At 39.9% G+C, this 24,697-nt stretch overlaps 3 protein-coding genes across 5 annotated transcripts in view; 1 reads left to right on the forward strand and 2 right to left on the reverse strand.

Moving 5' to 3' along the window:
• Nucleotides 1–3,245: 3,245 nt before the first annotated feature.
• rhbdd3 (rhomboid domain containing 3) lies at nt 3,246–16,391 on the forward strand. Its single transcript, XM_082554610.1, has 6 exons — nt 3,246–3,405; nt 13,963–14,103; nt 14,186–14,569; nt 14,794–14,920; nt 15,018–15,272; nt 15,839–16,391. Exons 1-6 carry the CDS (start codon nt 3,306–3,308, stop codon nt 16,002–16,004), a joined length of 1,173 nt encoding a protein of 390 aa, XP_082410736.1. The 5' UTR covers nt 3,246–3,305; the 3' UTR covers nt 16,005–16,391.
• On the reverse strand, nt 4,804–13,007 carry ewsr1b (EWS RNA-binding protein 1b). Of its 2 annotated transcripts, none has more exons than XM_082554607.1 (15): nt 12,932–13,007; nt 12,427–12,463; nt 12,073–12,124; nt 11,717–11,867; nt 11,388–11,583; nt 11,031–11,290; nt 10,756–10,912; nt 7,463–7,497; nt 6,855–6,884; nt 6,573–6,688; nt 6,347–6,476; nt 6,124–6,234; nt 5,805–5,931; nt 5,348–5,713; nt 4,804–5,206 (listed from the first exon to the last, which is right to left on the reverse strand). In XM_082554607.1, the coding sequence occupies exons 1-15, from the start codon at nt 12,945–12,947 to the stop codon at nt 5,170–5,172; spliced, it is 1,821 nt and encodes a 606-aa protein (XP_082410733.1). In that variant the 5' UTR covers nt 12,948–13,007; the 3' UTR covers nt 4,804–5,169. The 2 variants fall into 2 exon arrangements, with proteins under 2 accessions (XP_082410733.1, XP_082410732.1); XM_082554606.1 differs by having other exon boundaries at nt 7,463–7,500.
• Nucleotides 16,392–16,506: 115 nt separating the features above from the next.
• emid1 (EMI domain containing 1) overlaps nt 16,507–24,697 on the reverse strand; it is a 55,545-nt gene continuing 47,354 nt past the window's right edge. The window contains exons 11-17 of one of the 2 annotated variants that reach the window (XM_082554608.1): nt 24,022–24,111; nt 22,008–22,060; nt 21,840–21,902; nt 20,846–20,890; nt 20,604–20,648; nt 18,272–18,362; nt 16,507–17,565 (exon numbers count right to left, since the gene is read on the reverse strand). In XM_082554608.1, coding sequence (XP_082410734.1) covers nt 17,432–17,565; nt 18,272–18,362; nt 20,604–20,648; nt 20,846–20,890; nt 21,840–21,902; nt 22,008–22,060; nt 24,022–24,111 — 521 coding nt within the window. In that variant the 3' untranslated portion in view covers nt 16,507–17,431. Of the gene's footprint in view, nt 17,566–18,271; nt 18,363–18,531; nt 18,617–20,603; nt 20,649–20,845; nt 20,891–21,839; nt 21,903–22,007; nt 22,061–24,021; nt 24,112–24,697 lie in introns of both variants that reach the window. The other variant, XM_082554609.1, reaches the window with a different exon arrangement.

The raw sequence follows: 24,697 nt of genomic DNA on the forward strand, positions 1-24,697 counted from the left end.
GATATCTGATATGCAGGTCTGTCATGACTGCAGTGAACCCAAAGGCAGACCAAAAGTGAGCCTTTTATTCTGGCCGATTAAAGTTCATAAGTAAAACCAAAACTGAAATACTAAACAGAACTAGGAACAAATGGGAAAAACCAGAAACGTAAGAAAAAAGTACAACAGGACAACACACACAGTGTGCAAATGCGGAATGTTCAAGTGGGGTCAGAGGTCAAATGTGACACATTTGGATGCCAACTATAATATGATATTTATCTTCCCCATGTACTAGTAAAACTCCCTAAAAGTTGCCAGTACAATTAAAGGCAGTAGACTTTTAATCGTTTTAAATATAAAAGACATTTTATAAAATGTTGAACTTTTTGGACCCTGAAAAAGAGGTCAGAGGTCCAAAGTAACCCACATAACCTATTTGTTGTCAACACAAACAACGGCAGCGAGATACAGTTTTAAATAGCTCCACGCACCGTTTTGAGCTATTGTGTTTACACACAGAATGATGATAGCACACATAAACACTACCAAAAACATAACCTTAATATCAAACACAGGAGAGAACTAACTAGTAACTAGTAAGTAAAACAGGAAATGAGTAACAAATTGGGCAAAGAATCACAAGACACGGGGAAAACAGGGGAGGCAGGATAAACTAAGAGGAATACAATACTATGATAAACATGAACAGAAACTGGATGGCAAAACTGATAGAACTCTAAGTGTCGTGAATGCCATGAAAACTGTTGAGTACTACATACACCCTAAATTATTAACCTATAAAATACATATAAGTTAAAAACAGTCTGACCAGGCCTTTACTTCTTCTACACCATCTCTTTCTCGGTGTACTAACTCACACTGAGCTCTCTTCTTCACTCCTCGAGTGTGTCTTTTTAAATTTAGGCAACCAGCTGCCAAGAAGGAGGGCTTGTTTTCATTTAAAAAGAGGGATGTGTCCGTTTAAGAAAGACAGACAGAGAGCGAGAATGAAAGGAAGGGAGGGAGCGGAAGAGAGATGGAGAAAGAGACAGACAGTGAGAGAAAAAGAGGGAGAAGGTGGGGTTGATGAGATCATTTTCTGGGCCTGGATGAATCAGCTTTTCTGTCAGTGCAGAGAGAGAACGAGAGAGAGTGCAGCACTTAATTAATCTACATGAACAACCAGCCGCAGCCAATGAGAAAGACTTGAAGATGTCAGCTGTGGCTGCTTTTGCCAAGGCACTACTGAGAGTGGCGGAGTTTAAAAGAGACACACAGACACCATCTTGATTAGTGCATCTTATCTTTAACACGACTCCGAGTCCAGATCCTTACTGATGCACAATCTTGTGAGACTGAATATCAGGTCTTTATAATCAAGTAGTTAAAAAATGTTTTTTCCCCCCCGACTCGGCCACAAGGTCAAAGGTTGGAATGAGAACCAGAACAACAGGAGCTGAAGTAGGTTTTGTGTCCTGCACTCATGAGGACTTAAACATGCTGTGAGATCCACAATGATTTCTGTCTTCAGAGGTTCTAGAAGTATTAGAGGTGATCTGAGGATCAAATCCTAACTACACTAAAACCCCAGCAGGCAGGAGTTTGCAGTGGTAACATGAGCAGTGTATGAAAATGAAAACAGCAACACACTCAGCAGCCATATGTTTCACAGATGTTTTTCTTTTTTTTGTTTTAAATGTGCCAGTGATCAACGTCTGTGATTAGCAGTGCTGCTTAATTTAGGCTGAAGGCCTCACAGGGCTATGATTCTGAGTTTAACAAGCAGCGTAATGAGAGTGAGTGTCATTGAAGTTTGAGGACAAAAGAGAAACGAGCAAAGAAATAGTTTAACCATTGGCTCTTTGTGAATTTTGTTCTGAGAGTTTACAATTTTATTGCTGTGAATGGCAGCAACTAAGTAACAGTGTTATTAAGACCAGAAGTACATTTGAATTATCCATCCTTTAAAAATTTAAACACTTACACGACTTCCTGTATTTTACTGCAGTTCTGTCACTGATGTAAAACTTCTCATCTGATTCTGAGCTGCACTGATTCACGCAAAGTTTGAATCGAACCCGCGCCACCTGCTGGCAAGAAAAGTAACTGCAAGGCTTTTCAGACCTGCAACTGCGCTACATCGTCTACATTAATGGAAAAATAACAAAACAGAACGCTATTCTGGGCCTACAGAGGGCTCACAGCCTGACTCGGTCACCTTTTGTTCAAGGCATTTCACTGTAAAGCGAGTGATGAAAACTTCCCCATAACAAAAAATGAGATACACACAAATGCGTAGTCAGTACAATCAATGGTGTTAACGAGTACCAGGGTGGAAAACCTGTGTATGCAATGCTCAGGAATGCCTCAGGAAGGAGAGCCACAGAAAGCTCTGAGGGCTTTTATAGAGCTCTGGCACACTGGGCCCAGGTGTTTCCAGCATCACTGATGGAAAGTGAACTACACCAGCCCTCCAATGCCTGCAAACAGGCTGAAAGGAAGGCAGGGTGGAGTGGGTTACCACTGAAACACATTCGTGATGTGAATCTCCGGTCCCACCACATCCTAAAGGTGCTCTACTGGACTGAGTTCTGGTGACTGGATGCCATTTCAGGCACAGCAACATGAGTACACTGTTTATGGAGAGATGGACATGACCAGCAACAAGACTCAGGCAGGCTGTGGTGTTCAAATGATGCTTGATGGGTAGTAAAGGGCCCAAAGTGTGCCAAGAAAGTATCCCTAACACCATTACACCCCTGCCAGACTGAACCGTTGATGCAAGGCAGAATGGATACTCATTAATACTCACTCCAAATCTTCTGTTGTCCAACTTAAGGTGAACCCATTAAAATTGTAGGCTGTGTATCCTGTTTTCAACTGGCACAAATGACACCCAAACTGGTTGGTGTGTGCTGATGTGCAAAACCCTTCAGAAAACATTGCAGATGAAATACAAAGTGTGCAATAGCACAAGGACTCCATAAAAACCTGACCAGCCTCAATGCCCAAAATTTAGTGGGAAAGATTCAATTTAATACTTTTTAATTACGGGAAGAATTTGCCTTCCCAAGTTATGCGAATGTAACCAAGTTGCATTAATGTCATCTCTCAATTAGAGATGGACCGATCCGATATTACGTATCGGTATCGGTCCGATACTGACCTAAATTACTGGATCGGATATCAGAGAAAAATAAAAAATGTAATCCGATCCATTAAATATCACGAAAGCACCTCACAAAACTTGCAACACACCGTAACTCACCTCAGAACGTTAGCACGTCGGCGCAGTATGCATCACGTGATAGAGCGGCTGTGGCATGCAGGACCTGTCAGTGGTCTGGATAGCATGTGGAGCTTCGCTAGCAACCCGGCATTTCATCTCCGACAAAGTTATCCCGAGAGAAGTAAAGCAAGTGTGTAAGTCCATCTCTGAATGTTTGTAAAGCATTCCTGCGTTAAGCTTAACAAGGGACTGCCTCTTCTTGCTGCTACTTCAATCATGAAACTGCTTAACGATCAGCTGATCGGCTTTTCTGTCGCGAGTCCGTGTCTCTAGTTTGCTTTTGGCCCACGTTGCACCAGAAAGAGGAAACCAGCGGCTGAACAACAGCAGCACGTTTAAGCTTGATCAGCTGTTGCTAGAATGTATTTAATATTACTTTCTACTCAAGGATCTTTTTCTACGTAGCTGACGCTGGTAACTGTGCAGGGGCGGATCTAGCAAAGTTTAGCCAGGGGGGCCGATAGGGCATTAACAGGGAAAAGGGTGCACAAAGACATACTTTTCTTTCTTATTCTCATTTAAAATGTCTAGCTTTTAATAAATAATTATCTGACAGCCAAAGTTTTAATTTGATGCAAAATGTATAGAAGTCCATTACTGTATATAGTAACTATTAAGTCTAATATATATACCCTAGTAAGCTATAGTACTTTTTCCTTTGGGAAGGTACCATCTGTGCAGTCTGCAATTTTGTTGAAGAAAGATGTTGAATCTATTTAATATTTCTTGAAAAATAATTGATTTCTGTGCTTTTTTTTTTCCACACTGCATCAAATTAAGGTTGATTACGTCGATTAAGCATCATGAGGTGGAGTGTGAGGGGTGGTTCCCTATTTTTTTATTTTTGTTGTTGCTGGGAGTTGGAACCCTATTAGTTAGGTTGCTTAATATTTATGCTAAGTACTCTTTAAAATACCAGAATAGGGAGGATGGTGTAGGTTTAAGTTTATTAGATTGATCAGTATTGCTGTACTATGAAATATTTTTTTTTGCATACAGGTATAACAGAATAGCTTTAGTGTAGTTGTTGTTTTAAACTTGAGTATGAACTTATACAAAATGCAGCAAGATATTTAAAAAACAGTTTTGTTGATTAAAAAAAAAAACACTATATCGGATTCATATCGGTATTGGACATAAAAAAGTGGTATCGTGCCATCTCTACTCTCAATTACCAAAAACATTCATCTGTGCTCCTTAGGAAATACCTTTTTTACAATAACGACACTGCTTCCAGTTTTTTTGGAATAAATTTCTTCATTCATCATATGATTTTAAAATCCCCATCAAATATTTGAGTAAGATTAACATCGTGTTTCCTCAAAGAACATACCAAACACACCTTAAGCAGAAAGAGCCTCAAAGAAATACTGAAGTGCCAAAATCTTTGGTTTAACAATTCTGAGTATGTACAGTTCAGAGATGTTATTTTATGTAAGTAGTGTGAATGTGTACAGAGGTCCCTTTATGATTTTAAATTACTTAGGTGCTTAAAATTTGTACAGTTGAGTAAAAGCAAAAAAACCTCAACATTAATTAAGTAAAATTTTATTTCCCACATTTATCAACATACAATAGTTAGTTATGGGAAAGGACAGTTCGTTAATGAATGAAAAATACTGGATTTTACAACACAAAGTCAAACCTAATCTGCATCTTTAAAAAAAAAAAAAGAAAGAAAAAAGCAATAACAGGAAGAACAAAACATGCACAATACAAGATTTAGCATAAACATGGGTAAACTAATGACGAGGAAAAAAAATATGGAAACGATATGAATGTAACTGCACAGGTTGCGTGAGAGCAGTTCTATAACCATCAAAATTCGGAACCATAAATTAAAAGAAAATTCTTCTAAAAATCAAATTCCACAAGAGAAACGATCAAGAGCTTCTCCTTCAGTAAGGTCGGTCTCTGCGCTCCTGACGATGATCCCTGCAAACAAAACCAAGGAAGGACAGCAAACACTTCAGTTTCAGTTCCATGTCCAAATTCAGCATTAGAAGGTAGTCATAAAATTACTTAGAGTAATAAGACTGGCACTAAAGTTCACGTTTCAGGTAGCCTAAACCCTACCTCATATCCATCTTGCCCCCTGGTGGTCCCATTCCTCTTCCACCTCTGCCACCCATTCGGTCCATCGGTGGTCCTCCACGGCCGGCCCCACGGAACCCTCCCCTGTCCATTCCACCACGTCCTCTGAATCCACCTCGGTCACCTCCCCAGCCTCCACGGAATCCTCCAGGGCCGCCGGGTCCACCGGGCCCTCCGACTCCTGCTGGACCGCCACGGTCCATACCTCTGCCACCACGCATTCCCATTCCACCTCTGCCACGGTCACCTCCATGGGGAAATGGAGGGCCACCACCCAACCCTTCTGGTTTGGGAGCTTTGCACTGGTTACACTCCATTCTCCAGGCAAAATTCTGATTGCCACAACCCCTGGAAGCACAGATTACATGAATTAAAAAGTTCTGACAAACCAACAAAGTATCAAAAAACCAAGATGGTACACAATGAAAAAAATACATACGGATTAGGACACTCCCAGTCACCGGCTCTCTGCTGCATGTTGCCTCCTGTCGGTCCACCTCTGCCCATACCACGTGGACCACCTCGTGGGACAAAACCACCACGGTCTCCGCCACGGCCCATCATACCTGATATTATAGGGAAATCACAGCACCTTTAAATCATGAAGCTGGACTCAGGCTATTTTAGCATGCAGTTCACATAAAACACGCTACAGGGCTCCTGTGTGAGTTTATCTAAATTCAAACTACCATCAATTAAGATTTACACAAGTACAGCAATAACAGCATAAAATACAGTCCATCACTACCAAAATTTACCTCCACGTCCCATCATGCCATCTCGCATAGGCATACCACCTCTCATTCCACCCATCATGGGTTTTCGGCGTGCCATGGACACCTTAAGTCTTCTGCCTTGGAACTCTTTTCCTAATATTTAAAGAAAGAAGAAATTGTTTACTAATAATATTAATACTACTACTACTACTACTACTACTACTACTAATAATAATAATAAAGATTTGATGTCGATGAAATGTACCATCAAAATGCTCCACAGCTGCTTTGGCACAAACTGGCTCCTCATAGGACAGAGTGGCGTCCCCCTTTGGCTTTCCAGAGTCCTTGTCTGTGTATATGTTAATCGCAGGCTGGCCAAGTCTGCGGTTAATCTTGATGTGTAGAAAGAAGAGGGGAAGGAAAAAAAACATTTACTTTATTGTTAATTAGGTGTGTTTGCAACTACATTTAGAATAAAGTGTTCTTACCCTAATTGGACCGACGTGTTTGAAGAATTCAGCCATTTCCTCGAGGTTAGCCTTCTCAGTCAATCCTGTGATATAAATTGTGCTGTTCTCTGAGTCATCCTGCTCCTCTGGGCGTCCTACGAGGAAACCCATTTACAATTTTTTTTTTTGTTTTTAAACAGTTGCTTATTTAAAAAAAAAAAAAAAACAACAACAACAAAAAAACCCAAAAAAAACAAACAAGCTGTACAGAGTTTATGAAACACCAATTTCAAGGAACCTAACAGGAGTTTAGTGACTCACCCATCTCACGCTCGTTGTCGCCCATAGGTCCTGTGGTCCATCAGCCAGGAGGAAAGAAACAGATTGATACAAGTCAGTGTTGAGAACTCTTGTTTAGTAAACTCCACCTAAAGAGTACTACAAAACATAATCCAGACACTCCCTTATAGACGCATCAGCCATATTGGGAAAAGTTGAAAATAGCACCTTAAGGTACACACAATTCCCACAAGTGATATATTGAATTGAAAATAGGACACCTTGGACCCTTTGGCAAATATTTGTGTGTCATTTGAAAAGCCTCTTAGACCAGTAGCAAATCCTCAAAAAACCCCATGAATTCTGCTCAGATTTCTTAAAGCAGTAACAAAACGCATTCGAGTTGAAATTTGTGATTAACCTTTTGAAAACTCAAGTGTCAAACCATAAGCAGTGACTGAACTATACAGTACCCCAGAGAGAATGGTCTCAGGCAATGGGAAAAAAAATAATTTCCAATATTTTCAGATGTGTTTGTATAAATAAATTTTGACGACCACAAAGTATGTCACATCAATACTCGAGGCATATTTGCTCAAAAAAGTTTAAGTCTTTGAAAGGACTAACCAGTGTAATACTCGTTAACTTACCACCAGGCTTACTGAAGCCACCTCTGTCTCCAGCGCTGCTATGGGGGAATAAATGGAGATATGAAGGCGATTTCCCTTTTACAGCCACTTCCATGGCTCGAGCAAAGTGGCTTGATTGAGGGAGTAATCAAAACATTCTAACTAGCCGGACAGCAACTTTCACATAATAAAAATTCCCCATAATCAGAAATACATAATCTAACTGAGGGTATTAGTTTAGGAATTATGCGCCATTCCTTAGTTAGCTAAAAACAACTTCAGAAACATTTTTTAGTAGAGGATACACATGAAAAAAAATAAATAAAAAAACTAACATTTTTTACTGGTATTTAAATTGTGACAAAACCCAAACATTTGTACACAGATAGAAAAGATTTCAGATGCATTGACGGAATACAGTTTTACCCAGAAACAAACTATGGCCGCACTAACATTACTTCTAAGGAAAATTACAGCACAAGCAGATATTACACATGTAAAATAAGACAATGCATCTGAAATTTCACAAGAAGGCCTGGTGATTACATTCACCAGGTAATAAAAACAAATACAAGTATACATGTTTCCAAACAAAACACCAAAACTTTTCGTTTTCTTCTTCTTCTTAAACATAGTTTACCAAGGGAAATTAAAAACAAAGACTTGGTCGCTTAAAGAACCCATCATGCTCATAAAAACCACCATCCTCAGTTCTTGAAAAATGGCAGACCTTGAATCTTTGTTAAAGCTCCTTCTGCTGCTTAAGCTGGCGGCTCTGTACTGAGTACAGATACTTTTTAGAGAAAAGATGGTTTTAAATGGCTCTCACTGTTACCTGTACGGTATAAATGTGACAAAGCATGTTAAAAATGTGCTCAAAAGAAAGTGATCAAACAGTTGTATTCCAAACCACAAAAACAATTCAAAACATTTCAGAATGACATAACGTGCCCCCCACCTCCCCCCAGAATATATAAATATACCTGTGCAAAGCTAAACCTAAGCTAATCTTCAAATTTAATGATAGAAACCTGCTACACTGCATCTGAAATACAATGATGTAATCTTATTTATGCTTTCTAACTGAGAACTATTTTGTTTATATTATACTTTCAAAGTGTGGCCTTGTATGAGATTTGCTGAAATACTTCAGTGTCTGTGTGTGTGCATTTGCGCCACCAAAAACCAGAGATGTCATGCAGAACCCTCTTTCTTAAAAAGGAAAGGAAGGAGAAAAAAAACAACCCCCCCCCCCCCAAAAAAAACAACTTTTGCCACTGAAAAATAACCATGAAAAATTCTAAACACACCTTAAAATGGACACCTGAAATGAACACCCGATGATGCCCGTGCATTTCTGCCACAAAACTGCTCATTCAAGCTTTGGGCAGGATTCTTTCCCAAAAGAAGGGAAAAAAACCAAAAAAAACCCAAACCCCTGTCATGTTACCAATAGTCACGTTAATGGCTGCTGATGTAAAACTTGATAGCGCAAGTATGAATTTTAAATAGTATTTTTAAACCTTTAAACAGCTCTTCTAAACCAAACCAAATGTGCAGTACAACATGACGGTACAACCCTCTGATGAACTTCAAACACCTGAAATGTGTCTCTGTAACCGTTTTAACTTGGTAAAAATCACATCTGCACAATAGAAAACCTGTTCCGATGCTCAATCTGTAGACAATTTTCTTGTCTATTAAATGGAAGTACCAGAGAGAGTGTCCAGGATGTGTTCCAATTTCCTTATCATGAGAAATACATTTTCACAAGACCCTTAAAACAAGTATAGTGCACCCAAAAGCTGTTTTGAGATTTGACTAATGACAAAACAAAAATCCACTTTGGACTGAATGCATCCACACTAACCACCCCATGAGAAATCTTTATATATTTTTTGGAACAGATGGGTCTGTGCATACCTTCAATAAGCCCTGTTTTCCCATGCCTTCAACGTCAAAAAACCACTATACCTACATTTTTCTTTCCTCAAGCTGTCAAAAACACCAAAAAACAGCCAGTATATGGCTGGAAAATAACCACGTGTATCAGAAAATTAACCAGGATTTTGAAATTTATTAAAACTTCCCTCTGAGTGTTTTGCCATTAATATAGGCTTACCGTTCTTACTGTCCTTTGTTTTGTTTTTTTGCTTTAATGGTTAGTAAAAAATAAATAAATAAATAAATCTGAACATCAAAGTAACCCTTGAAAGAGATTATTAACCTGAGATTATTTTTTTAAAACAAAAACAAAAACTTACTTTGGTCCAAGAGATGACATCAAATGAGAAACTACTTTTGGGAGTAATGTCAGAGCGGCAAATGACAAAAATTCTTAAAATAGATGGTTAATTACTCTGTCTTCTTGTAATTGATGTCATTTACTTTTGAGGTGTTTCTTTAAACAACCATTTAAACATCTAGATTAATTTAAAGTGCCATTTCCCGCCTTTTTTGGCATTTTCTCAACCCAATGAAATGGGGACAAATACATATTGTCACCGGTTGCCCTTTAGAAACCTATGAGACTCTGAAAAACCACCAATGAATTGCCAAAAAATGAATAATAAATAAAACTTATCAAGAAAATGTACTGACCCAAATACTGCTCTCTAGTAAAACACAAACGTGCATGTGAAATGGAACTTAATGTGCTACATGAGCCCAGCGTCCATTTATACATTTCTTAAAATACCTGTCGTAATATATGACCTTACAGGACTAGACTCCAGCATCTAACTGTATTATTCCAGTTAGTCACTCTACAGAGAATAATTCAGCATGCTGACAAACTGAACTGGTGGGAAACTAAAGAAAGTAGGGTTAGAATTCTGTATGTCTTTATGTAGATATTCTTACAGATTGTACCATGTTCCCTGACAAACGTTGAAATCTGAAACTACGTTTTCCTATGCTATACTGTTGATACTGCCCAGTAATCAAATCGTGGTCTAGGATATAAGCTGTCCAACCTAAATTTTATGCACAGGTCTCTGATCAAAATCGGCACTTTCTTCTTCTTCTTACCTTTGACCAAGAGAGAGGCAGGGTTGAGACAAAACTCATTCTTATTGCTGGCATATACAACATATGCCACTGCATGTATTATACTAGCTATATGCAATTCATTAGCACCGATTGCTGATGAATCAGTATCAAATGCTAATAAATTCCCCTTACAAGACTGCCATTATGTTTTCCTGTATTATTCTGACGTTACAGCAGGGTTTGTCTCAGCTCTGCCTCAAATGGCAACGGCACCTGCAAAGACTGAATAAATGTGAGATTAAGTGCTTAAGAAAGACACTTACCCCATGCCGCGCCCCATGCCTCCACGCCCACGATGCATCATTCCACCACGGTCAAAGTCCCTTCCAAGGCCCCTGCTGTCCCCTACTCCAGGGTACCTCGTAGGCTCAGAGCCTGGATAACCAGAACCTCCACCCTGCCCGTCCTGCCTGTAACTGTCTACAAGAGGAACAACAATATCAAAACATGCAGTCATCACAGAATGATCACAGTGGAATCGAACAGATGCGCTTAGTTGAGAGAGCAGCTGTTTAGGCAGGAGGAAAGCAAAGCTTACTGTAATGGCCGGACTGACTGTAACTGGGTGGTCCACCTTGCTGGTTGTACTGGTTGGCTGGAGGCTGCCCATATGATCCACCGGCCTGGGGAGGGTAAGCAGGAGGAGCTTGTTGCTGTGGCTGGGTCTGCTGTTGGTATCCCTGCTGCTGGCTGTAGCCTGCCTGCTGGCCTTGGTAACCAGGTTGTTGCTGACCATATGCTGCTGGCTGGGAGTAGCTACTCTGGTTGTAAGTAGCCGGCTGGCTGTTAGCATTGTAACTGATGGAGACAAAGCACAGACAAAATGTAAGTAATTCGATAAGCATGTTCTTCTGGAATTCACGTGTTATTTTGTTGTCAGATGAGATGTTCATACCTCTGAGGGGCAGTGGGAGCAGCCTGTTGGCCATAACCAGGGTAGGCAGACTGAGCCGTGTATCCTGGCTGAGAGCCATAAGACTGGGAGGCAGCTGGAGCAGCAGCAGCAGGAGTACTGTCATAACCACTGGCTCCGTAACCCTGGGTTGACTGTGAATAGCTGTGAGTAGCAGACTGGGCAGCAGGGTAGCCAGCTATACAAAAGACATCACATATCACAAAGAGAAAAAAAAGATATTTGATATTCATTCCTGTTCACATTGTAATTTGACTGTTTAACAACAGAATAATTAAAAATAAATAAATTAAAACAAAACAAAAACTGACCTGATGCTGGTTGGCCATATGATCCAGATCCATACTGTTGCTGCTGCTGGGGGTAGCCTCCAGCTGCAGGTGTTGTCTGACTGTAACTGCTATCAGCAGCTGCTGCAGCAGGTTGGGTATATGAGCCATAATTCTGCTGGCCATAGCTTTGCTGAAAGACCAAATACAGTAGCCATTAGGCACAATAAACCTCAACTAAGCATTATTTAAAAGCTCCATTTGCTTAAAGCACAAACAACCTATATGACTGCCAGCAGTAAACAAATAACCATCCCAAGTTTCCCCCACAATCATTAAATGTTTTAAGCACAAGGCATGCTTTGATCAAATCTGCACAATTAAATCAATAATGGTACCTGAGCAGATTGTCCATAATTCTGTGAGGGCTGGGCAGCATAGGAAGCATACCTGTAAACATATGCATCAAAATTTTAGGATCATCAGAAATCCGGGTACTGCCTGAAAAAAATATCATGCTGTGCGCTGTTTAAAATGGTCTTTATCCAAAAGATGTTTACTACGATCTAAAGAAGGTTACAAAACGACCAAAAGTAATCCATGTTTGCATATTGGTTTTAAAAAATATATACAGGTTTACATTTGCATCCACCCTAATCTCCGCTTTGTTTCCTTTCTTCGAAAGAATTAGGTCATATTGGATGGTTAAAAATCTCAAAGCCATTTTAATAAAGGTAACTGAAAAACCTTACCCCTGTTGAGCCCCGGTCTGGTTGTAGGAGCTGTAATCTGTAAATGGGGAAAAAGGGTTAGTTTAAAAAAATAAAACAAGAAACAATAGTTTCAGATCTTAGCGCGCGAGCCGCACGTTACAGGCCCGTTCTTAGGTTGCCATTCAAAACGGAGACAACTAGACCATTCACTAAACCTATACACTACTTCACAGCCAACGAAACCACTCAGAGATCGACGCACCCGTTAAACAGGATTCGTTTTAAATTGGTAATATGCGGAAAAACGCAGTGTGCACAAATGAAAAAACATCCGGAGTAAATACCGCAAAGACTCGACGAGCTAACTTGTCTAGGCCTCGGACGCGGAGCCGACTAAGTTCATGTTATTCAATGAAGAAAAGTGGCTAAAAAGACAAACTATGCAAACATACTCACAATTAGGATACATTCATGTAAATTAATGTTTCAATGAAAACCAACATTTACTTTAAAAGTCAGCAATTGTCGCAATTTTTTTACTCACCCGAAGCAGACGCCATTTTAGTGTGCCTACAAGAGACGAATGGACGAAGAATGCTGCCGCAGAAACGCACTTCTCTTCGCGGCAACCGCGAAATCTCGCGACATAACGCGATACTGTTTGGGGGCTGCTGTAGCGAGAGCATTACAGATTAGATACACAAATCGACACGTACGTTTACAATAATAGCCGCATAGTCTGTGCTTTTAAATTTTAAACAACATAAAAAAACGCTGATTTGTAAATATTCGGAAGTCAACGTGATTTAGGGAGGGGTTATACAAGAAGTAAAATAAATACCTGTTTTTCAAGTATCCTTATGACTTAGCGTGATTATACCCACTCTGGGTAATAGATCGTAACTAGACCAGTTCTCGTGGGCCACTTAAAAAAATCTTTATAGAACAATTTTCATATATTTGTTTCCATCTCTTCTGCCCTCTTGGCCAGATCTTAAAAAATGTCTTTGAAAACAGTTCATTCAAATAATAATCTAAATCCTGCTGGTGGTTGACGGCTTGCTAGCTGTATGTCCAGCAGGTGGGGGTAGTGCATCTTTATGCTATTGTTTTACTGCGAAGAAAAAGACGTAACGCGGAAGTTTGCTTTCATTTTCTGAATATTTTCACACTGGAGATTTGTTTATAATTGTAGGACTTTATTAGTTATGCTTTGATTATTCTTTTTTTCCTTAAAATATTTCATCACATACGCTTTGAGGATATGGCTATTTTATATACGATCAGAAGAAATTAGAGGTTGTCGTACTAGTTAGATATTTCATGTCTTTTGGTGGAATTTCTGCAGGCACTAACCTCAGTTTGAAGGATCTTTGACGGGCTGTCTTAATGCTGTGAGGACAATAATGGGTTCAGTTTAATGCCACAAACTATTTTTCGTGTTATGCAAACCAGCATATGTTTGTTTACCAATATTATGCCACTATAGCAAAAAACAAACCCTCCAAAAAGTGAGTAGAGAAACTACAGCTGATCGTGAATAATCGTGAATAATGCTGGACTGTATGTCGTCAGTGCGGTTCTGGTTTGGATCAGGTCGTCCTGGCTTCTGCCTGGGGACCTCTTTATTGGTAACACTCATGCTACTGATGTATGCTGGGGGCATCCAGGCAAGTCTCAGTGTTGGTCCAGGAGGAGACTTCCCGAGGTTCACAGGTAACCCTTTTTTTGAGTTCAGATCTCACAGACAAGAATTGGTAAAAATCAAAACATATGCATGACCTCTTCCCCTCCTCAGATGTGTTCCTGTATGCTCTCAGCCATGATGAGCTGCCCTCTCTGCTGGTCAGTGTAGCTCTGGTGCTGCTGCTTGGATCTTGTCAGGAGCGCCGCTGGGGGACACTCGCCTTACTCGTCCTCTCCACCCTGACAATCATCGCACTACCTTTTCTTTACACCCTGCTCCTCTTTATTGGTGGGGGTGAGGCGAGCCGGATCTTTGGCTTCTCTGCCGTCCAGCTTGCTTTATTTACAGCACAGTGTCGACAGGTGACACAGAGGAGGGTGCTGAGATGTCTGCCTGTCTGGTTTCTCCCGTGGCTTTTTCTGCTGATTGGTCTGCTGCTGCTGCCCGGGACACCAGCTCTGCTTCACTTCTGTGCAATATGCATTGGGCACAACTGTATCCTACCCCGATTTTGCAATTGTTTGAAACCAAAAGCATTATATTGTGATTTATAGAGAAACAATTTTACTTGTTTTTTGACTTATTAGGACTTTTACTATTAGCTCACTTTTCTCTTATTTTTCTTGAACTCTCATTTTGTTTCTCCAGGTTTAAATCTTTGATGATGTTCATTTCCATATTCATAAGTCTTTCTATATAATACTTAATGTATCGCTCAGATCATCAGCCCTTTATCGGGATGTTACAGGAGCTGGAGGAGTCCAGAGTCTTGGATTTCATCCCTGACTGGATGTATGTTTCCACCACAGCCAGGTTAAGGTTGCCTAGCTACGCTACCTCACACAGGTGTGACTCATTTCGTTCACATCACAAGTCTCAATGAACATTCATTGGTCTTAACCTGTGTTTATTCTGAACATTTTAACCTCGTGTGTTGTCACAGATCTCAACCAGTTTCTCAGACGATACCCGTAGATCAGTCAGCTGCTGTCCCAATGAACCAACCTTCTGCTTCAAACCACCGCTCATGGATTGAACCTTTGCCTGCCTGGATAATGGAGGAGTCTACTGTGACTGCTGAGGCAGAGGTGCTGGAGGAGCAGATGCTTAGAGCGGGGATACTGGCCTCATTACAGGATGCTCCCGATGATCCTGGTGCAAAAGTGGAGGTTCCTAAATCATCGGTTTCCTCTTTGCGGTTAGTAATAACTTAATATCTTGAATTTTATGTCAGTATGCAGATGTGTGTGTATGTATTTTTTTTTTTTTTAAACCTAGTACTACTCGATTTTCTCATAGAATACTGTGGAAAAGTCTTGAGACATCCCTCTTTGTTTTTACAGTGTGCTTCCAGACTTTCTTTTAAGTTGTCTTGAGCAATGTTTAAAGGTCTTCTGACATTGGCTGCTTTTCCCTGTATTTTCTATTTAATCCAGGAATGGCTTTTCTTTTTTCTTGTTTTTTTTAAACCATTTAACACCGACCTATCAATCATTCGAGCATATAAAAGGTTGTGCTTAGACACTTTGTTACTAGCAGCCCGTCACAAAAATACATTATTTGTCATTTGCTCAATTTTTTTGCTTGAATCTTTGAAAACTCCCTAAGAAAACACAGTTTGACAAATATAAAATAGTTTTGCACCAATGAGGTGATTCCCAAAAGCTATTAGCTGAAAACTTAGCACGGTGCGCAGTGTCGTGAGTGGTGGCTCAAGACTTTTGCACAGTACTTTATATATACTTACACAAAGTTTCCTCCTAGTCTTCAGCAGCTGGAGAAGATGGGCTTCCCCACAGAAAAAGCTGTTGTGGCTCTAGCAGCATCAAAACAGCTAGATGGCGCCATCTCCTTGCTTATAGAAGACAGCATCGGAGAACAAGCTGTGGTGGTATCTAAGGGGAAGAGCCCACTGCCACCAAACACCTAACTCGCCTCACAAGTCTGGACCGAAGTTATGCTTGGGTTTTGCTGAGCTTCAGTATGTTCCCCATGGGTTAATTGAAAAACTATTTTATTGATAACAACAATTACAGCCGTGAGTGTAGATGCAGAGTTTAGATTTTCTGTATATGCAAAGATAAATGTATGGTGGAAAGAGTGGATGTCATTTTATTTATCAAAGTGTTTAATGAATACTGGTGTCATGTAAAAAAGAGAAAAAAAATAAAATAAAAAAATAAAAAACAGTGGACATTATTTTATTACACCGATCATCTAGACAGGATTATATTAACACTGTAAAACATTTTGCAAGAAAAAAGTTAAAAGTATGAAATGGTTACACAACAGCATACAAAATAAACTACAGTTCATTTTAAATAGTTTCACAATAAATGCAGAAAAAAAAGTCTTTTCATCATAACAGTATAAGCAGTTTACCAGCACAACAGTGGTAAAAGTATATTCAAGTTAACGTAACAGTTTTGCCATTTTCTCCATATGTGTGTGTGCGTGTGTGTGTGTGTGTGTGTGTGTGTGTGTGTGTGTGTGTGTGTGCTAAAGATCATGAAATCTCCTGTGAGGTCTGTTTTCCTTTCAACATGTTTCCAGATTGCAACATCATTTATGGCTGTTTCTAAATATGTGGAGGCTTAAACAAGATGCAAATGTTTGTGCACGTTTACCAAGTTTAAATGTCGAAACGCTTTATCAGTACATACTTTAGAGGAGGAGGGGAGGGACCAGAACAGTACAAATCACCGTTATCAGCACTTATCTCAGTTAGTGAACGGATCACTTAATCTTTTTAGTGCACTACATAACATTGAATTAAACAATATGATAGAAGCATAACAAATTACATACTATAGGAGGAGTTTTGTTTGTGTAGTCGTGTCCCGCAAACTGTACAGACTCCATGTGCTTAAATAATGAATTCTGTTTAGGTTGCAGTTATATTGTGAAAGCAACAAAAACTCAAATCCAGTCACTTTTCTCACATCTGACTTCTCTTTCACATGATTACTCTAAATGACCTTTATTCTCCAGGACCGTTTGTAGCTCGAGGAGCACCACAGAAGATTCAGATTTTTTCATCATCCTAATTGTGAGGCTTGGAGTTCTGTAGCCAAACAAATGAAAAACAGAAAGAGCAGCTGGAAGTATTGTGTAAAGGTAAATTGTTTGGTTATGGCGATGGATGGGGTTCGAACTAGTTCTCAGGTTCCCGATGGAGCAGGGCATTGTCGAGTACCAGTGGAGTTTCCCTGAGGTGTCCCCCATCCTATATTAGATGATACAGCCCAGAGAGGGTGTCAGTTAACGTCTAACTCTGTTGAGTGTTGATGAAACTTATAGGAGGGGAAGTCAAGCCTCTCCCCCCGCCTGTGATCCTCAGGGTGAGCCAGGGGGTGGCTACTTTCCTCGAACCTTGGTGTCGGAGGACAGAGGAGAAGCAAGTCGATGTGGAATTGAACCTGATCGCTTATCTCTGTAGAAACTAGGGGAGGATGTGCCAAACGGTCCATCCCCAGACCCTAGATCAGGCTCTGTTGAAGAAAGACAGCAGTTGGAACGGCACTTCCGTCTCCACCAGTATGTGTGCACTTTGTAGTCCTAATCCAAACCTATAAGTGGATTCTTAACTTGTTTTAGGCAAGCTGCAGCTGACTAATATGTTGTTGACTAATATGCTTTGTGTGTTTCTTATAAACTTATTGGAAAAATGTCCATCTTAATTTTCCAGCACCCTTCAAATGGTCCAGAATGAGTCCAAAAGATGAGCTAATTTAAAAAAGAAGAGCACCAATTCATCACACTGGAAAAGCCAAAACCAGTGACAGTTTGGCACATTTTTATTTTCAATCATTTTATTGTCAGGGTGTAGACCTCTGAGTCTTTCTACTTCACTATGAAACAAGCTGATAATTCTTTAATATTAGGTAAATATTTATATTTTTTAATTATTATTGGTGCTCAGAAGTGTACCAAGTGAGACAAACTTAAAGTTGTGAGAAGAGAAAAATCCACAAACATCTATAAGTAAAACCTTGGCAGAAGATTGTAGGCTCACATGTGTCATAGTACCAAAACAGCTTCTTTAAAGGATTGCATTTCTTAAAACACATCTACAACAACATTTCGTAGTTCAGTTACTGATTATCAGAATTTGCTTTTAGCTTCTAACACTTTAGATCTTGTCAAGAAGGTAAGTGGGGGCCAGCAGTTCTGCGGGTGAGGATGTCTCAGCGTTACCTGGCCAGATGATAGCCTCCAGCAGTGTCACCCTGCGAGTCAGAAGCTCAAGGTCTGCCTGCAAGTTGTGGAACATCTGCAAGCTAATGTCCTATCAGAGAGCAGTGACAGGGGGGGACTGTGTGAGGGTGTGGAAACACGAGCCCGAGTCCTGGGGCTGCTCGTGACTGTTCCCACCCCTCGGTAGGTAGAGTGGGGGTTTGAGTCGCCCACCTTTGACCCCTGCCTAAAGCTGACCCTGCCGCAGGCCTCCTACTCACCATGAATACCGATCATAGTCTCGAGGATTAAAACCCTCTCGGCTAAGATCTTCAGCGCCTCTCTGATCTGATGTATTCCGTCCCCCTGTGAAGATAGATACAGCCGTCAAGGTAAGGAGCACAAGCTAAAGAACTGCTCGCCAAGGTGCAAGTCATTTTTCTCAACACAGTCCAGCAGTTAGAAGGTTAAAACAGTCCACACATCTGCCCAGCACTGTCAGATATTATCCATTCCCTGTATTTCTCTACGCCGCCCTCATACTCGGAGCATGCTTCCATATATAGTCAGTCTCTGCCATGCTGGGCTGGGCAACATCAGCATGCACATTATGGACCTGCATCATGCTGGTGACATAACACTGTTCCAGGATATGCATTTGATCATGCCATCTGCATCTTTTTGTCAGGCAGCAGTTCAGCCAGGAAAATATGTTTGCTTTAGCGCTACAGTTTCATTCTTAGCACTGTGGTTACAACAGTAACCCACCATCACCTGACAGAATGAAGCCAGACTAGATTTACTCTCAAGTCTGTTGTCTTTTGTTAAAGGATGAGCTAACAATTCACGAGTCATACCTTCAAACAGAACACAAGTAGATGAAAAAGAAATATAGAGCATACAGAGACAGCTAAAAGTGTAGACATCACAAAAGAGAGCGTGCAGACAATAGCTGATGATTTGGGTGATTCCCACTACAAAATGCAGCAATTAATACAACCTTATGTTTAAAGAAAAAAGGCAAAGTTATTATAAACAATGTAACTTTAGAGATGGCAGCAGCATTTCTGATTCAGATTAAACTATGTCAGATTTGGGACAAAGGACGTTGTTATTAAGACACTGATGGTCTCCAGAGAACAAATTCTAGTTTGTGAATCATCTCCTGAATGAGCTGGAGGCGAGCATTTGTCGTTTTAGTAAAATATCTTAGCATTATTGGTTAATCGCCATGATGCTCGATACAGGTTTTCAAAATCCCCTCAGGATGAGTCTTGATCCTCTGACCGTTCATCCTGCATCACAATCACGTTATAAGTTTAATCTATCAATAAGCCGCACCTCCTAAAAATCAGTAAACATATTATGCTTGTTGGCTTTAATGCAGCCTCACAGACACTCTTTGGAAGTTTACATCTACTTTGCCTTTTTTCTGTTTTTAACCGCACTCTGTTATTAGTCATTAGATATACTTTTAGTTGATTAACACATCCAGATAAGAGAATAGTTTATTCAGTATAGCAATTTAGGACAAATTCATGCAAGGTTGCATTGGGGGAGAAAAGGGGATAGCTGTATCCACTCCACTCACACCACATCAACACCTCTAAACCAACACCACCCACCACTGACACATATGGAGTGATTTGGCATATACATTTCGCACATTTCTTCTGTGAGTCACTGAATATTCGATAGTCTGTGAAATCAGTTTGTTTTAATTCACATGGAATAATAAAGAATTTTGCCTTTAAAAGGACATGACCGCATCGAGCTGTTCTCTTGGTATGTTTTTGTATTTTTAGATGTATATGCCAAAGTCAGATGCTGAAAAGATGACTGTGAAAGGTAGCCATGGGGACAGCAGCTTGCAGAGGGAGCTTTAGGGTCAAGAGGACAGCAGTCCAGAGCACACCCCGAGGACCAAACAAAAACACGTTAACGTACAAACACACACAGATCAAACGATACAGTCATATATGATCAAACATAAACAACAAAGTAAAGCAGAGACCACGTGACAATCAACAGTCTGAAAAGTCTGAGCCTGAGAGAAAAAAAGATGCTGCTCAATCACCACTTTGTGGTCAATCACCACCACAAATATGGTGACTGCAAACAGATCAAAGCATAAACTGAGAACTTGGCTACACAGTGAAGAGATGATGACATGAATAAAAATATCTTACATTTGGATTGCTCTTGTAAAATGAGAAACAAGTGAAAGAAATGTAAGGATTAAGCATACGTTTCATGCCTAATATTAAAACTTTTGAAACCTCCTGACTACGACTTCTTGTTCAGGTTGTGTGTCACCATTTGAACTGTGAACTACCAGCAGCTGGCATCTTACCGGCAATCCCTTCTCTCCCGGTTCTCCTTTTGGTCCTGGTGCTCCCTGTGAAGAAATGTTAACAGAAAAATTGGTGTGATGCAGCAGTTCACATCAAAAGAAAGAGCACATTCTCTCTCTGATTGCAGCTTTGTTGGTCAATGTGGTTTACAGTGCTGCTGGTGAATGTAGTTTATACTAAAATAACCCAATATGACAGGGTGTTGATATTCTCCCCTTTTCCACATGCAGAGGTGGCTTACCGGCTCGCCGCTCAAGCCCCTCTCTCCTGGGTAACCTGAAGGTCCCTGAAAAATCAAAGACTTGTGTCATTAAGTTGTCAAACAAAGAAAAAACAGCTAAATCTTTCGAAAGAGTCCCTTAAAAAAACCAAAAAAACAAACTAAAGCTTTTTCCCCTTCGATAGTTCTCATTAACATTATGGTTGTGAAAAAGAAAGTACATCCTCTCTCACCTCTAAGGTTTTACATATTAGAGCATAGCAGAAAAAAAAATCATCATTGTATAGTCCTGATTACATTCTATCACTATTTATGTAACAAAAACAAATCCAAATTCAGAAGCAAGACAAAACCGAGAAGCGAAGAAAATCTGAAACAGAATGGCTGGAAGAGAAAAGAATCGTTGTGTTGCAATGAACCAGACAAAGTCAAAAACCTGATTCAGATGCTGTGACGGGGCCTTAAGAGAGCTGTGCATCAACAAAATAACAGTGAGCCAAAATTCTTCACGCTGATTACAGTTGCTTCAAGTTATTACTGCTAAAAGTGGTTCAAGTAGTTTCTGAATGATGGGGATTATGATGAGGAACACATAACCATGAAGATAAAATGTTAATTCTTTGTGTTTTTAATATTTATATTATTATCATTATTGCAAGAGAAGAACGCACAAAGTGACATATTTATGGGTTGATCGTTGTATGAGATATAAAAGTCTGAAGACATTAAGCACCGCACATATAAATCTAAATAAACATGTACTTGCTTATTGAATCATCTGATTGTCTTGCATATATTATGTTCTTTAACTGCATTGAGAACATGTTAATAAATATTAATAATAAACTAATATTGTCTTACTGTACCGCACTGCACTGCATGTGCTTTTTTACTTTTCTCTGAATATGTCTACAAACTTGTCTTTTAGCTAAGCTTTTTATATTTTCAAAAATGTAATTAACATGCGCTGTGCCTCCATCCAACAAATCAATAATCTAAGCCAAAGTTTACTCACTCTCTCCCCACGTTCTCCCTTTGGCCCCACGGGGCCCTGCGTTCCAGGCACTCCAGGTTTTCCCTGTTTTGAGGCAGAGAGGAAATTGAAAATGACACAGATAAATTTGTACAAAAACAAATCTAATGCAGCGACTATCGTGCACTGCTGTGCTGTGAGCAAACTTACATTTTGTCCTGCTGGACCAGGAGGTCCTACCGGGCCTTTAGGACCTGGGGGACCTGAAAAACAGATTAAAAGATTTATATTAGCACAAGAGTTTTGTGTTTTACACCTTTTTAACCTGACATAGTGACACACAGAACCTGTAGGTGTTCATAAGTTTATGTTATCAAAGCCTTTATCTTCAAAATGGAGAAGAAAGATCAGTGGAGATTATGAAAAGCATATTAAAAGAAATAAATATAAAAAGCATCACTGACAGGCATCAGTATATACAGTTAGGTCCATAAAAATATGGACAGAGACAATCATTGACTTTTAAATGAAACAACTCAGATGCAGTTAAAGTGCAGACTTCCAGCTTTAATTCAGTTTGTTGAATAAAAAGATTGCATAAAAATGTGAGGAACTAAAGCATTTCTAACTCAATCCCTTCATTATAGGGGCTCAAAGTAATTGGACATATTTAATAACTGAAAGCTCAGTCATTCATCAATGACAGCCTGAAGTCTAGAACTCATGGACATCACCATGATGCTGGGATTCCTCCTTTTTCATGTCCTGCCAGGCCTTTACTGCAGTAGCTTTAAGTTTCTGTTTGTTTGTTTGTGGGCCTTTCTGTCCGAAGTTTCATCTTCAACAAATGAAATGCATGCCTAATTTCTTTAAGATCAGGTGACTGACTTGGGCATTCAACAATATTCCACTTCTTTGCTTTAATAAACTATTGGGTTGCTTTGGATGTCACGCAGTCTTCGTGCAGTCTTCTCTGTATGGTAGACTTGGATATCAAAATGTCTGCCTCCTGGATAGTGTTGTTCACTTGTTGTTGTGAAGGAGTTTATCATTACCCTGCAAATAATTCTGCAATCATCCACCACTATTGTCTTCTGTGGACGTCCAGGTCTTTTTGCATTGCTGAGTTCACCAGTGCTTTCTCTCTTTCTCATTATGTACCAAACTATAGATTTTGCCTCTCCTGCCATTGTGGCAGTTTTTCGGATAGGTTTTTCTGTTTTCGCAGCTTAAAGATGGCTTGTGCAGCCTGCATGGAGAGCTTTGGCTTCGTATACCCTTAAAAGAAAACTGAAATGAAAGCGTCTACACATTTTGTCCATGTCCATTATAGAAGTATAATTAGAATTATTATTAGAATTATAGAATGTTTCCGAAAACAGGTAGAAAACCAAAACTTGTGTCAGTGTCCAAACTGTACACAATAAAAATATAATAACACAGAAAAAGATCATAACACAGTGAGATACTGCACAAGATGTTTGTTCATTCAAACTGTAAGACATGCAAAGGGGCTGTGTTCATTTTGCATATTTGAGTTTGTTTAGAGTGTATACAGAGTTGTGACCACACCTGAGTGTAGTCATCAGTGTGTGGACTTGTTTTTGAAGGATATTTATTTCTTTCTGGACATCTGGTTAAGAATGAAAAACATTTACTGCCTGTAACATTGCACCAGTTTGGTAGTGGCTCAGTGATGAGCTGAGGAGGTATATCCATGGAGGGATGTACAGACCTCTACAGGCTAGGCAACAACACCCTGAATGCCATTAGGTATCAGGATGAAATCCTATGACCCACTGTCAGACCCTACACTGACACAGTGATTCCCGGGTTCCTCCTGGTGTACTACAATGACCTCATGTAGGGGAAGTATGCAGGCAGTTCGGAGAGGATAAAAGAATAAAAGAACTGATACCATTGACTGAGCCCTGCACACTGGCCTGACCTAAACCTAAATGTTTTTTGTCCCACGTTGCACCTCAGTGATCCCCTGGTGCAGAAGACGGGGGAGATCCCCCAGGACCTCGTCTGTCTTCTCATTAGCAGCCACAGTGTTTTCAGGCAAGCACGTGGGGGGCCATACAAACTACTATTGTTGATATTTTGGCAAAATCTACTAACCTGCTGCATAATTTTTCACTTTGATTTTTGTGGTGTCTTTGAATTCAGTCCTGTAGTTTAATATTTTTTAATAAAGCTGTTAAGAGTGTTTAATGCTCACCAATAGGTCCCGGAGGCCCCTGAGGTCCTGGAACAGGTATCCCTCGAGAGTCGTGGAAGGTGTTGGTGAAGAAAGGGTCTTTTCCACGATCTGGAAGTTGAAACAGAAAATGCACGTGTGTTTAAAGGAAAGCAGAAGCTATTGGTAAAGTTAAAATGAGTTCCTTTAAGCAGAAAAAAAATCCACTTTTGTAGCTTCACCATCTAAACAAACTCTTAAAATACCATTAATTTATTTTCCTCAGTTATAATACTGAGTTGAATTTATTTGTCATGCGTTTCATTCTATAAAAGGAGACTTGTGATATGAGTAACATCATCTGTCCTCCCAATGAGCTCCACAGAACAAATTATATTTTGGTTATATTTCCATATGGTGCTGTTTTTGATTAGGTTCTAATTTGGTAGCCAAGCTCGATAAGCGAGCCATATTTTGCCTGTGCCAAATAAGAAATTGGTCATTCACCAACATTTCATAAAGAAGCAAAATGGCAAAATATCTCATAATAAGAAACATGAACTTCTTGATCCAACTACATGCACCCTGTTAGGCATCTTAGTGGATGGTTAAGTTTTTGTGTGACAAATCAGCCTTACCTCTAGAGGGCAGTGTACTCCAATAAACAGTCAAACTCAATCTCACGACTTCGCCAGGGCAGTAAAATATACTAAACTGT

This window comes from Aulonocara stuartgranti (genome assembly GCF_965226115.1).
Source record: "Aulonocara stuartgranti genome assembly, chromosome: 12".
Taxonomy (NCBI): domain Eukaryota; kingdom Metazoa; phylum Chordata; class Actinopteri; order Cichliformes; family Cichlidae; genus Aulonocara; species Aulonocara stuartgranti.